We start from the raw sequence: 13,061 nt of genomic DNA on the forward strand, positions 1-13,061 counted from the left end.
GGGACCCAGTTGTTGACACCTATTTCCCTAGGGTCTTTTGGGTAATTTCCTCACAAGTTTCATTTCCCTCTTAGGCTCCAGAGTCTCAGCCTTCTCTGTTTCAGGGCTAGAGCTTGGAGCCTCTAGTTTTTTATTTTTTTGTTTTGGGTGTCTTAAAAAATATTTTTAAATTGAGATGTAATTGACATATAACATTATTAGTTTTAGGTATACAACATCCAGTCATCCAGTCGTTTTCAAAGTTTAAAATTCTAGGTCTAATTCTTCTTTTTTTTTATTTTTAAAGATTTTATTTATTCATTTGAGAGAGAGAATGAGATAGAGAGAGAGCATGAGGGGGGGAGAGTCAGAGGGAGAAGCAGACTCCCTGCTGAGCAGGGTGTCCGATGCGGCACTCGATCCCGGGACTCCAGGATCATGACCTGAGCCGAAGGCAGCCGCTTAACCAACTGAGCCACCCAGGTGCCCCAGGTCTAATTCTTCTTTAATAGCAGTGGTGGTTATTCATTCATTTCATTCAACAAACATTTACTGAGCAGTTCTCTGTTTGGGGCTCTGTCCTAGGCACCAAGTTATATAAAGGCAAGTCTGACATGGTCTCTGCCTTAAGAAGTCCTTGTCTAGCTGGGGAGATTAAGTAGAGTATGAGTAGTGCTCTAGTATGTATAGCAGTAGATGAGCGGCAGGGGAGTGCACTGCCCACACTTTGGAATCACAAAGACCTGAGTTCAAATCCTAGTTCTGCTTTCTACCAGTGTGATTTGGGATAACTGTTCACCTCGCTGAACTTCATTTTCTCTAAAATAGGTATTACAATTCCCACTTATCTGATTGTTACCTGGATTATAGAAGAGACTATAGGGAAGTGCTTCTTAATAGTACAGTGCCTGGCACTTTGAAAAGATTCAGTAAACAGGTATTATGTCACAGTGTGCCATAGGAGCGTGGAAGTGGGAGAGACCAACAGCCTGGGGTCATTGAGGAAGACTTTGCATAGGAGGTGACATTTGAGGAATTTGCCTTTGGGAGAGAAACTGGGCAGAGGAATGGCATGGGCAAAGAGACCTAAGGAAATCCAGCCTTAGGAGTGGGGAGGAGAACTAAGACAAGCTGTTGAGAGTTGTCAGAGAAGATACCTAGGGCTTTACTGAGAAGTGCTAAACTAAGGAGCTTGGACTTGATTCTAGAGACAGGAGGGTCGGTGGAGGGTCTGTGTTTAATTGCATTGTACAAGGCTGACCAGAGGGGGAGCATGCTGACTTGTTTGTTCATTCTTTCACGGGTGGTTGTGTTTCAAATGCCTTGCCCGCTACGGGCTGAAATGGGGGACTTCGGATGGAAGAGGCACAGGCCTGATCTTGCCCATGTGGTTCTTGGGGAAAGAGGAAAGACAATAGGGTTCTTTACAACTTTCTTGAAAAAGCCTTAAAAAAGAGAGAAGTAACAGTGGTGTGTATGAGGGGTGAGTGACGGAGAATAGAGATTGGGGTACAGATGCAGAGGGAGGCAGAGAGAGGCTCTTCAGGTATGTGAGCTGTGGATTCTGCAGGGTGAGGGAAGGAGGAGCCTGGCCTAAGTCCCTTTAGCTCTGACAGCATAGACATGGCCTGTAAACCAATTCAGAAGGCCCCTGGCTCAGTAGATTCTGGGTTGGGCTGATGGGGAGGGGAGGATTCCCTGAAAACAGGGGTCTAGAATAGAACATGGCTGAATGTCTCTGAAGAGGATAAGCAGCCTGCTAAGGCTCTGGAGGTTGGGGCAGGGAAAACGAGGGGAGGTAACGGAGTCGAGGGAATCCTTGCTTTATGAATGTAGCACTGATGGTCTGGAAACTGAAGGTCTGTCTCTTGAACCTGACTTTTCTCCCTAAGAAGGCAGGTAAATTCTCACTCTTGCTGTATCCTGCTCAGTTCCCAAGGCCCCAGGACCTGTAATGTTTATGATTCCTCTTTTCCTGTCTACACAGGACTTTGCCACATCATGCCCAGGCCTAAGTGAGAATTAATTTCCTTGCAGGGACACAGACTTAAGAACTCTGAGAATCAGACTTACCAGGCACTGGACAGCTTGAACACCAGCCGGCGGGTGCTTATCTCCGGGACCCCCATCCAGAATGATCTCCTTGAGTATTTCAGCTTGGTACATTTTGTTAATTCAGGCATTCTGGGTAAGAAACCAGCCTTGTCTGCTACATTGGAGAGGAGTCTTGCTTTGGTCTTGGGAGTGTAACTCTAGCTGAAGAGAGAGAGGGGAGAATGCTAGTTATATGTAGGTCACTAGGCACTCTTGTAGGAAGACTTCTTTTGTCAGGGAGTAGCTTAGCCATTGGGAGACCTTGTTTCTACTGAACAACTCAGCAAGGCCCACGCCAGCCATTTTTCCACCACAGAGGTGGTAGGGCTATGCCCAATGTAGTGTCACTATGAGCTGGGGATGGAAACACTACCCGTAGGCATTTTTTTGCTCATCAGATCCTAGCTGCCTCAAGAGCTTTGGCCTCGGAGCAGACTGTCTTGGGCAATTTTTGTTTCTTAACTACTTCTAGTGTACAATTCGGTGTCATTAAATATGCTTACATTGTTGTGCAACCATCACCACCATCCATCTCCAGAACTTTTTTTATCTTGCAGATCTGAACCTCTACCCATTAAATAATAACTCCCCTTGTCCCATTCCCCCAGCCTCTGGCAACCACAGGTGGGTAGTTCTTGCACATAAATATATGTGGGAGGGTTTGTTAGTGCCACCCCAACTTGCCAGTGCTCAGGAAGATAACTTTAGGCGAGAACCAGCTAAGCAGCAAGATTTCATAAAGTGAACACATTTGTGTAACAACTATCAGATCAATTACTGCCACCATCTCTGCAGGAACCCTTCTTTTTTTTTTTTTTTTTTTTTTCAGATTTTATTTATTTAGAGAGAATCCCAAGCAGGCTCTATGCTGAGCACGGAGCCCAATGTGGGGCTCAGTCCCACGACCCTGAGATTGTGACCTGAGCCAGAATCAGGAGTCAGATGCCCAACCAACTGAGCCACCCAGGCACCCCTAGCAGCACCCCCTTTCTAATCACTGTTCTCTCCTTTTCCCCTAGAAGTGAACACTCTTTTGACACTTGAGTTTGGTTTTTGCCTATTTTTGACTTTATGTAAATGGAATAATACAGTATATATTCCTTGACATCTGGTTTCTTTTTTTGTTCAACATTATGTTTATGAGAGTCATCCATGTTGTTGCTCGTGGCGGTAGTTTGTTTTCTTCTTTGTATACTGTTCCTTTTTTTTTTTTTTTTTTTTAAGAGAGGGGAGCAGAAAGGCAGAGGGAGAGGGGTCAAGAAAATCTTAGGCTCCTCGCCCAGCACAAGCGTGATGCGGGGCTCCATCCCATAATCCTGAGATCACCACCGGAGCCAAAATCAAGAGTTGGATGCTTAACCCAACTGAGCCACCCACGTGCTCCAATACTATTCCATTTTTATGAATATACCAGAATTTATTTATCTGTTCTGTTGATGGGTAGTTGAGTTTCCAGGTTTTTTGTTTTGTTTTTTAAAGATTTTTATTTATTTATTTGACAGAGAGAGAGACAGCGAGAGAGGGAACACACAAGCAGGGGGAGTGGGAGAGGGAGAAGCAGACTTCCCGCGGAGCAGGGAGCCCGATGTAGGGCTCAATCCCAGGGTCCTGGGATCATGACCTGAGCTGAAGGCAGACACTTAACGACTGAGCCACCCAGGCGCCCCGAGTTTTCAGTTTTTTATTCTTTTGAGTAATGGTGCTGTGAACATTCTTGTATGTCTTTCCTTGAGCATAGTGTGCGTTTGTCTTGTGTAAATATGCATTCTCTGTCCTACAAGCGGAATCGCTGGGTCATATGTTATGCATGTGTTCAGCTCTAGTAGATAGCGATTGTGCCAGTAGTATAGGAGAATTCATGTCTCTACATCAGAGGTCAGCACATTTTTTCTTAAGGGGCTAGATAGTATTTTAGACTTGCAGGCCATACTGTCTCTGTTATAAGTACTCAGCTCTGCTCTTGTAGCATGAAAGCAGCCATTGAATGTAAATGAATGGGCATGGTTGTATTCTAATAAAACTTTATTTACAGAAACAGGTGCCTGGCCCATGGCTGTAGTTTGCCGACCTCTGCTTTTATATCATCACCCATTTTTATCTTGAGAAATTTTTAAAAATTTTAGTCATTTTGGTGGGTGTTTCATGATAGCATTTGCGTAATGTTGAATAAAGTTGAACACCTTTTAATATGTTTATTGGCCATTTGAGATCCTCATTTGTGAGATATCTGACTTTTTTTATTCCTGGCCAAAAGAAAACCCTATACCCATTAAGCAGTCACTCCCTATTTCTCCTTTCCCTTAAACTCTGACAATCGCCAGTCTGCTTTCTGTCTCTATGGACTGGCCTATTCTGGACATTGCATATAAATGGAATCATACAATATCTGACCTTTGTGTTTGGCTTCTTAGTATAACGTTTTGTCCATATTGTAGCAGGTATTGGTACTTCATTGCGCTGATACATGCTACTTCATCTCTTATAAGCAGCATATAGATGGGCTTTAAAAAAAATCCAGTCTGACAGTTGTGTTGTCTTTTTAATTGGATTATTGATCCACTTATATTTAATGTAATTAGTTATATATTTGAGTTTAAATCTGTCTATATGGCCTGTCAAGTCCCCACTTGCTTTGGTAGCTCTCTGATCTGTTCAGAGATTGCCTATGGTTTGTCTAGCTTTGTTCTTGACAGGAAAGTGGTCTGTAACAAAGTAGCCTGCCACTGTTGGTAGTGGGCTAATCATTCCTTTTTTACACTTTTTTTTTTAATTAAAAAAATGTTAATACAGTTCAAATCAGTGTGCCAGGTTCATTTCAGCTCCTTCACTGCCAAACCTGGGAGCTGGGATTGCTTTAGTTTCTCTGCCTTCTCCTTGTCTGTGATGACCAAGGTGTAAAGGTATCTGGTGCATCAAACTCTAAACTTAACATTATTCTTATGTTTCTTGATCTTGAGAGATTTAGCATCCTTGTGCCTGACTGTAAGCAGAAAGTCCTTGATTTCTTCAAATTTTGCTTAGCATGGCTACCAGGGGCCCCCGGGGGAGCGTGTGGCTGGCACAGCAAGCGACTAGAAGCGAGGACAGGAAAGAGTGAGACTTGCCCTTTGGTTTTCTTATTTACATTCTTTAGTGCTTTAATTTTCCCTTCTCTCTTGTCTTAGGAACGGCCCAAGAGTTCAAGAAGCGTTTTGAGTTGCCAATCTTGAGGGGTCGGGATGCAGCTGCCAGGGAGGCAGACAGACAGCTGGGAGAGGAGCGGTTGCGGGAGCTCACCAGCATTGTGAATAGGTAATGGCAGGGTGGGGGCTGGACTAGGCAGCAGCTCCTTTCTTCAGGATTTCCCCCCAAGTTAGGTCATCAGAATTGCCTGCTGAGTCAGCCAAGGCAATCCTCCGGGGCCGTGGCCCATGAGGGCTGGGATTCGAGGGAGTGGGATCTGCGCCCTGACCAGAGCCACTGAACAAATGGAAGTGTCTTGCAGGCCAAGTCCCTGCTTGCTTCTTGGCCTGGGCCCTGTAGTCTTGTTTGGGGCTGCTTAGCATCCTGTTCAGGAAGCTCTTCTCTGATGTTGCCTGACTCCCTGAGCAAAATATCCCTTGGAGCATTGTTAGTACTTCAGAAGCTTCCTGTCAGTTGATCTCAGAGCTGAAGCACCAGGCTTCCCTTCTCAGGCCCCACAGCCTTCCTGGACAGGTAGCAATAGATCTGAGGGATGGGTGTGGCTCCCAGACTAAGAGGGCTTTTCCATAGGGTCCACATAATCCAGGGGAGAAGTACATTTGGGACTCCTCTGTTGTAGGTAATATATTTGATGATTTATATCCTGGAGTCCTGCCCCCTCTCCGATTTTAGGTGGTAGGAAGGACAGTCACTATGTTCTTAGGAGCTACTCCTAGTTCTTAGGAGCTACTCCTTAGGTGCCTGATCCCTATCTTTCCTGGTCTGCCAGGAGGTAAGGGCTTAATTTCATTGAACCTTGGGCCATGTGGTATTTGGGCAAGCGCAAGTAGAAACTCCCCTAAGGACTTAGTGGTTTGTTGCTTGCTTTCCCTGTCTGAGCACCAGGCTCAATGGGAGGTCTTGGCCTTCTCTTGAAGACCAGCTAAACTTTTGAGGAAGAAGACAAAGCGTTGTCAGTGTAAGCTAGATTGTTTGAAAGGGTCTTTATTCCCCTGACTGAGACCCTCATAAAGATATCTTTGCCATAGGGCTGATGGGTCTCTGACATTTGATACTACAGAAGAGAAATAGTGTTTTGGATTCTTTGGGTGGTAGCTTTTATTCCAGTAGTTAGCATAGCATTTTTACCAACCTTTTGCCTTTTTATCCTGTCTCCCCAGGTGTCTGATACGGAGGACATCTGATATCCTGTCTAAATATCTGCCTGTGAAGATTGAGCAGGTGGTTTGTTGTAGGTACTGAACTCAGCTGAGGGGTATAGAGTGAGTGTGTTTAAAAAAAAAAAAAAAAAGCTCAGTCCTTGAGGCATGGCTGGGCTCTCACAGTGTCTTCAGGGCAGAAGTGTGGTCCAGCCTTTCCCACTGACCCAGCTGCCCTTTTTTCAGGCTGACACCCCTTCAAACTGAATTATACAAGAGGTTTCTGAGACAGGCCAAGCCTGCCGAAGAGTTGCGTGAGGGCAAGATGAGTGTGTCTTCCCTTTCTTCCATCACCTTACTAAAGAAGCTTTGTAATCGTGAGTTGGGTCCATGTCCTGGGTTCCTCTGAAAGAGTGAGTGAGGGTAGGCTCCTGTATGGTCTAGACACCTTCCAAACTTGTCTAGAGTCCTCATGAAGGCCACATGTGATTCTAGCCCTCCCTGAGGTATGAACCCTACCTTGTGTACTCTGTAAACCAGACCCTTTGTTTTGGAAGGTTCAGCTCATCCCCTGCCCAGCCCATGCTTGATGCTTGGGATATATGGGACTCTGTGAGTATGTGTACGCACACGTGTGCATATAAAATGTTGGACAGGGGGAAAAATAACAAACTTGCCCTCTCTGATATAGTTCCCTTTTTGCTGGGAGAACACACTGGTGAGCAAGATGGTCCCAGATGGAACTGACTGCATACTGGGATTTGGGGCCAAGCAAGTCTGGTGCTGAGGAAGGTCTGCTGGGTAGGCTTCTAGAGGGGCTTCCAATGAGCACTGAAGTGGAAACACCCGAAAGCATTGTAGCTGGCATTTTGCATTTTGTTTGTGGGTTTGTGTCGTTCTCCCCCACCCCCCCACCCCCCAGATCCAGCTCTAATCTATGACAAGTGTGTGGAAGAGGAGAATGGCTTTGAAGGTGCTTTGGAAATATTTCCCCCTGGTTATAGCTCCAAGGCTGTAGAGCCCCAGCTGTCAGGTAAGCCAGTCTTTGGGCTCCTCTGGGAGGAGGAGTGGGAGATTGTCTCTGTTTGCTAGATGTATCCTTATCTCAAGGCATGATATCAGGAGTAAGAGTCCACGGGCATTGGGATGGCCTGCTGGGGGCTAACGGTTGCTGATTTCTCTAGGTAAGATGCTGGTCCTTGATTACATCCTGGCAGTGACCCGAAGCCGCAGCAGTGACAAAGTAGTGCTGGTGTCCAATTACACTCAGACATTGGACCTCTTTGAGAAGCTCTGCCGGGCCCGAAGGTAGGGAAGAGCCTAATCAGTTTGTCAAAGCAGTGTCTCCTCGACCGTCCCACTAGGAAGAGTAGCTGTTCTGACCGGTGGATGGCGGCCAAGGTGTGGGTATAGTAGGGTCTTCCCAGAAAATACCTGTTCTCTTACTGCTGCAACGGTCCCAGCTCCGTCTCTAAGCCGAAGAGCCCCTGGTCCTTCAGGTACTCCCAGAGGACGGACTCCTGGCCTCTAGCTCCCTGCCTGTCCCTTTGGGAGTTTAGGGCCTCAGGTTGTACATGAATAGCCTCAAGCATGGTTAGTTCCGTTCCTTCGGGAGCAGGGCTCTGCTTCCTTCTTGGTTTTTGATCTTTGGATTCTCCTTCAGGTACTTGTATGTCCGCTTGGATGGCACAATGTCCATTAAGAAGCGAGCCAAGGTTGTGGAGCGCTTTAACAATCCGTTGGTAAATGTACAGCCCCTGTCCCCACACTACCAGTGCAGTAACATCAGAATCCAGGGGTGGTAGAGAAGCTATAAGGGTGCTCTGCTTTAGGGTCTCTTTGATTGTTTTGTTTTTTACCCCTTTTCTGGTGGGTGTGGTGAGGTTAGGCTGGTTGGTGATGGCTGGGCTGGGAAATTGGTAGGCAGACAGGTTGGCGGTATCGGTGGTCCTTACAGCATGAGAGTACAGATGTGTGAGAGAGAGAATAGTCTGCTGGGCTGCAAGAGATTCTTTTTCTCCTGCTTCCTCTCTTTCCAGAGCCCTGACTTTGTCTTCATGCTAAGCAGCAAAGCTGGAGGCTGTGGCCTCAATCTCATCGGGGCTAACCGACTGGTCATGTTTGACCCTGACTGGAACCCGGCCAATGATGAACAAGCCATGGCCCGGATCTGGCGTGACGGTCAAAAGAAGACCTGCTATATCTATCGCCTACTGTCTGTAAGGAGGGTGACAGTGGTCATAGTAGGGGTGGGTCATGGAACAGGACCTTCAGGACCATCTTGGGTTGTTTCTCAGTACCTCTCTCTGTCCCCTCTGCCTCTAGCAGTGGCCAGGCTATGGGCTTAGCCAGAGCCCTTTATTCTTCTGTTCTTCCTCTCTCCACCCAGTTCCTTCAAAACCTCACTATGCCACCTGGATACGTGTTCAGAGGTTAGCAAACTCTCCCGTGGTCGCCTTCCTTTGACAGGACACCTGCTTTCCCTCATCCCTGATCTCAGCTGTGTCACTAGCCTCCACGGGTCCATGGGGCTAAGAAGAGGTACTGGCATTCTCCACGTTCTCAGTCGTCACTCTGACCATCCACCCTACAGTTCTCTTTTATCGGACTTGACTACTGTCTTGTCTTCCTTGTTACGGTCCTCTATCCTATGCTATTTTCCTAATTCATTGATGACTTCGGATACCAGCCCCGCCTTCGTTTTTTTCCCCAGATCATCTGGACCTCAAGGACCATGCAGTTCCTTAGCACTCTGGCCTTCATGTTTCCTTGACCTCCTCTCTTAAGTGAGCTCTTCAACTCCCCCTCATTTAATTACTCCCAAGACCACACTCCAGAATTTTAATAGTGCCAAAACTACACATAGTTCCAAACTTTAATAGCTGTCATTCTCTTCTCACTTCGTGTTCTTCCAGCTTTCTCATACCTCCTACATCTGCTTCAAACTAATGTCCCTAGTACCCCACCTCCCCCCAGTCTGGCTTGACTTCTCTTTCTGTTTGGCCTGATTCTTACTATGCATCCTTTCAGCCACTCTTTCTGTAAAACCTTCTCCACTTGGATCATTACAACTGTTTTCAGCTTCTGCACCAGATAAAATTTGCAGGTATAGATCAGCACTAGCACAAATTCACATATTCCATTTTGGGCTGGGCCATATCTCGTTTCTTTCAACAGCCACTTCAAGCCTTCACCACTTCCCTCAAGTTTCTTACCTAACCCAGTCTCTCGTTCTTTTTGCAGAGACGTTGTCTTGTACTTCACAGAGAAAATGTAGGCTACCAGGCTTGAATTCTCTAGCCTCTCTTTCGTAAATCTCTGCACCTGGCTCTTCCCTTCCCATCTCCGAGGAAGATCATTTCCTTCTTTTTTGAGGCTCATCATTCTAGCTTTGCCCTAGACTCTTTCCTATCCTTTCCTTTCTTAGTCAGTTAAGTTCTCCTTTACTTCCCTGGGTCTGTAAACATGCTCAAGTAGCTCTCACCTTAAAACATTTTCTTAAGCCTCTGTCCAATTGTAGCTACTGCTTTGTGTTACTTTCCATTCATTCATGGTCACATTTTTCCAAAGCCTACGAATTAACTTCACTTCCTCATCTTCTACTCATTCATCAGACCCTTTATGCCCCTGAACCTACTTTTGAATGTACTATTGGCTTCCTAATTGCCAAAACAAGAAACTCTTGATTTTTCCTCTGTATCTGATACTGTTGACCACTAATCTTTAAAATTGTAATCTGGGGGGCGCCTGGGTGGTTCAGTCGTTAAGCGTCTGCCTTTGGCTCAGGTCATGATCCCAGGGTCCTGGGATCGAGCCCTGCATCGGGCTTCCTGCTCTGCGGGGAGCCTGCTTCTCCCTCTCCCACTCCCCCTGCTTGTGTTCGTTCCCTCGCTGTGTCTCTCTCTTCAAATAAGTAAATAAAATCTAAATAAATAAATAAATAAAATTGTAATCTGGTTTTCCTACCTCTGTGATTACATACACTCATTATATTGACAGATCTCTAAATTTTTAGCCTGGAACTCTTATGAGTTCTAGACCTATATTTCCATCACCTATTGTACATTTCCACTTGCATGTCTTATGAACACTTTGGATGCATGGTGACTAAATTCATTTGCTTTCTGAATTCTGTCATGTAATGGCTCCATTATCCAACCAACCCAAACCTGCGTATCATCCTACTGGACCATTCTCTGTCTCCTAACGACAAATTACTATTGATTTTTACCTTCTGGAAATTTCTTTAACCTTCCTCTCTGTCCCATGCTAAGGTCACAGTCCTCTCTCACTTGGATATTGCAGCAGCTTCCTGATTCTTTACCTTTGGTCTTAACCTGTTTTCACATACTGCTTCCAGAATGAACGTGACAAAAATTCTGATTTTGCTTTTCATCACTTACAGGACAAGGCCAAGCTCTTTCAGGCTAGCATCCATATTTCTTCAGTATGACCTCTGCTGATTTTCTCAATCCCAGCTCTTAACTACATTAACTTAACTACAACCACCATCCTCTAGACAGGCTCAGGTTCTCAGTCCTCTAGTAGACCAGGCTTATTCCTTTGTTCCTATGTGGGACCTAGGAGCTTTCCCTTCTTTCTTTGTAAACCATCTATTCATTTTTTAAGATTCAGCTCAAGGATAATCTTTCAAGCTTTCCAACACTTCCCTCTACCATCCCTCTTATGGGCCCTTAGGTATCATATACAGGTTTTTATTATTGTACCAATTAGTTTAGGTCTCTCCCACTAGACTATGAGCTCAAGAATAGGGATCATATTTGATTCTTCTTTGTATCCTTGTGTACAGGGCCTGGCCTAGGATACCCTAATGATATTTATTGAGTGAGAAAGACCTGGGCTTGGTGTGGAGCTCTGGTGAAGCTGCTGCAAACCTCAGCTCACTCTGAAGGAATGTAGCCAGGCCATGAAACCCTCCATTTGTACAGAAAATACCCTGGGTGAGCAGACATGTACCAGTTATGTTCCCAAGAGATAGACTGGGAAAATGGACTCAGCTGAGCAGACGTGCGGCTATAGGACTTGTAGTTTTATTTCCCCTTCTCTTGGGTGGCTATAGTTTCAAGCCCTAGGTTTTCCTGTCCGCTGTGTTTGGGGATGACTTAGCCATGCATCCCTTGGTCTCCCCACCCCAGGCAGGAACCATTGAGGAGAAGATCTTTCAGCGCCAGAGCCACAAGAAGGCACTGAGCAGCTGTGTGGTGGATGAGGAGCAGGATGTGGAGCGGCACTTCTCTCTGGGCGAGCTGAAGGAGCTGTTTACCCTGGATGAGGCTAGCCTTAGTGACACACATGACAGGTGAGTGGAGTGCCCTTACTGGCTGGTACCTCTGAATCCCCTGCACACATGGCGATGGGCACTGCAGTCACCACAGCTCTGTCCTCTGCCCCCAGGTTGCGCTGCCGCCGCTGTGTCAACCACCACCAGGTCCAGCCACCCCCTGATGGTTCTGACTGTACCTCAGACCTGGCTCAGTGGAACCATAACACTGATAAGCGGGGGCTCAAGGATGAGGTACTCCAGGCTGCCTGGGATGCTGCCTCCACTGCCATCACATTCGTCTTCCACCAGCGTTCCCATGAGGAGCAGCGGGGCCTCCACTGATAAACCAGTTGGTCTGGGTGTAGCTGTTAGAGGAAGGAGACAGGGAAAAGGGGCTCCTTGCCCCATAGGACCCTACTGAATTTTGTTCTCTAGGACAAAAATCATTAAGGAGGGCTGCGTGATGTTTGCCCAAAGTTTATTTTATAAGAAAAACTTTTTTGGTTAAAAAAAAGAAAGGAATAAAGGTATGAAAGGGACTGAGGCCTGGGAGCAGCATGGTAAGCCCAGCGGAGAAGACGCCTGGTAGTGGACACTCCTAAACTTCTCTAAAGCCTGGGTACCTGCTTGAGGAGGGAAAGCAGGAACCTCGGGCAGGGGGAGGGTAGCTGTCCCCAGTGACTGATGAGCACTGTAACCTGGCCCAGGGTTCCCAGAGTACTGGGCAAGGGGCCCAAAAGCTCTACACCCAGTTGTGGGAATGCCTTTGCTGAGCCCCATCAAGGCCTCCAGGACCTCAGTGCAAGGGAAGAAGGAAAAAAGAGAAAAAAAGGTGGCAGAAAGAGAAAGTATTGGTGTTTGGGAGTTCTGGGCAGCCCGTTTCACAGCCCATGTCTCAGCCCCTGCAAGCTGATGGTACTGAGCATGGGCCTGTGAAGCATAGGCCCCATCACATGGTGCTGACATAATCTGCGAAAGCCTGGGATGAGTCCCATGAGTCGCTAACCACGTGGCAAGTGGCCCGGAGCCGCCGAATGGCTTCCCTGGCTGTGACTGCATCCTGGTCCAGCCAGTTCTGGAAGAGGCGCAGGTGACCAAAGGCTCCACGGCCCCAGCGCTCCAGCCGCTTGGCGAACTCCAGAAGGCCATCTGGCTTGATGCAGTTGGAACTGGTAGGGGTGAGATGGATTAGACACCCAGGAAACAACTAATCCCTATATCCCTGCAGCTCCATCCCTTGTCCCTTCCCCCTTCCCCATGTACCTGATGTCCAGCTGACAGAGAGAGGAGGATGAATCCTCTGAGAAAACATCTGCCAGGGCCAGCAGGCCAGCATTCCCTGGGGAGAAGGGGAGAAATGTCTAACCGCCCAAGAACGGGGA

The 13,061-nt window shown here is 46.9% G+C and overlaps 2 protein-coding genes and 1 pseudogene across 6 annotated transcripts in view; 1 reads left to right on the forward strand and 2 right to left on the reverse strand.

Annotated features, from left to right (window-relative positions):
* RAD54L (RAD54 like) overlaps nt 1-12,196 on the forward strand; it is a 27,320-nt gene extending 15,124 nt beyond the window's left edge. For 3 of the 4 annotated variants that reach the window (XM_027599137.1, XM_027599220.1, XM_035726931.1), the window contains 10 exons: nt 2,017-2,167; nt 5,238-5,364; nt 6,417-6,491; nt 6,642-6,772; nt 7,318-7,428; nt 7,580-7,703; nt 8,059-8,137; nt 8,435-8,614; nt 11,552-11,715; nt 11,811-12,196. In XM_027599137.1, the coding sequence (XP_027454938.1) occupies nt 2,017-2,167; nt 5,238-5,364; nt 6,417-6,491; nt 6,642-6,772; nt 7,318-7,428; nt 7,580-7,703; nt 8,059-8,137; nt 8,435-8,614; nt 11,552-11,715; nt 11,811-12,021 (1,353 nt within the window). In that variant the 3' untranslated portion in view covers nt 12,022-12,196. Of the gene's footprint in view, nt 1-2,016; nt 2,168-5,237; nt 5,365-6,416; nt 6,492-6,641; nt 6,773-7,317; nt 7,429-7,579; nt 7,704-8,058; nt 8,138-8,434; nt 8,615-11,205; nt 11,357-11,551; nt 11,716-11,810 lie in introns of those variants that run through there. The other variant, XR_003520853.1, reaches the window with a different exon arrangement.
* LOC113915428 lies at nt 4,776-5,084 on the reverse strand (annotated as a pseudogene).
* LRRC41 (leucine rich repeat containing 41) overlaps nt 12,141-13,061 on the reverse strand; it is a 17,293-nt gene continuing 16,372 nt past the window's right edge. For both annotated transcript variants that reach the window (XM_027599025.2, XM_035726930.1), the window contains exons 9-10: nt 12,943-13,018; nt 12,141-12,848 (exon numbers count right to left, since the gene is read on the reverse strand). In XM_027599025.2, coding sequence (XP_027454826.1) covers nt 12,629-12,848; nt 12,943-13,018 — 296 coding nt within the window. In that variant the 3' untranslated portion in view covers nt 12,141-12,628. The remainder of the gene's footprint in view (nt 12,849-12,942; nt 13,019-13,061) is intronic.

This window comes from Zalophus californianus, chromosome 4 (assembly GCF_009762305.2).
Source record: "Zalophus californianus isolate mZalCal1 chromosome 4, mZalCal1.pri.v2, whole genome shotgun sequence".
Taxonomy (NCBI): domain Eukaryota; kingdom Metazoa; phylum Chordata; class Mammalia; order Carnivora; family Otariidae; genus Zalophus; species Zalophus californianus.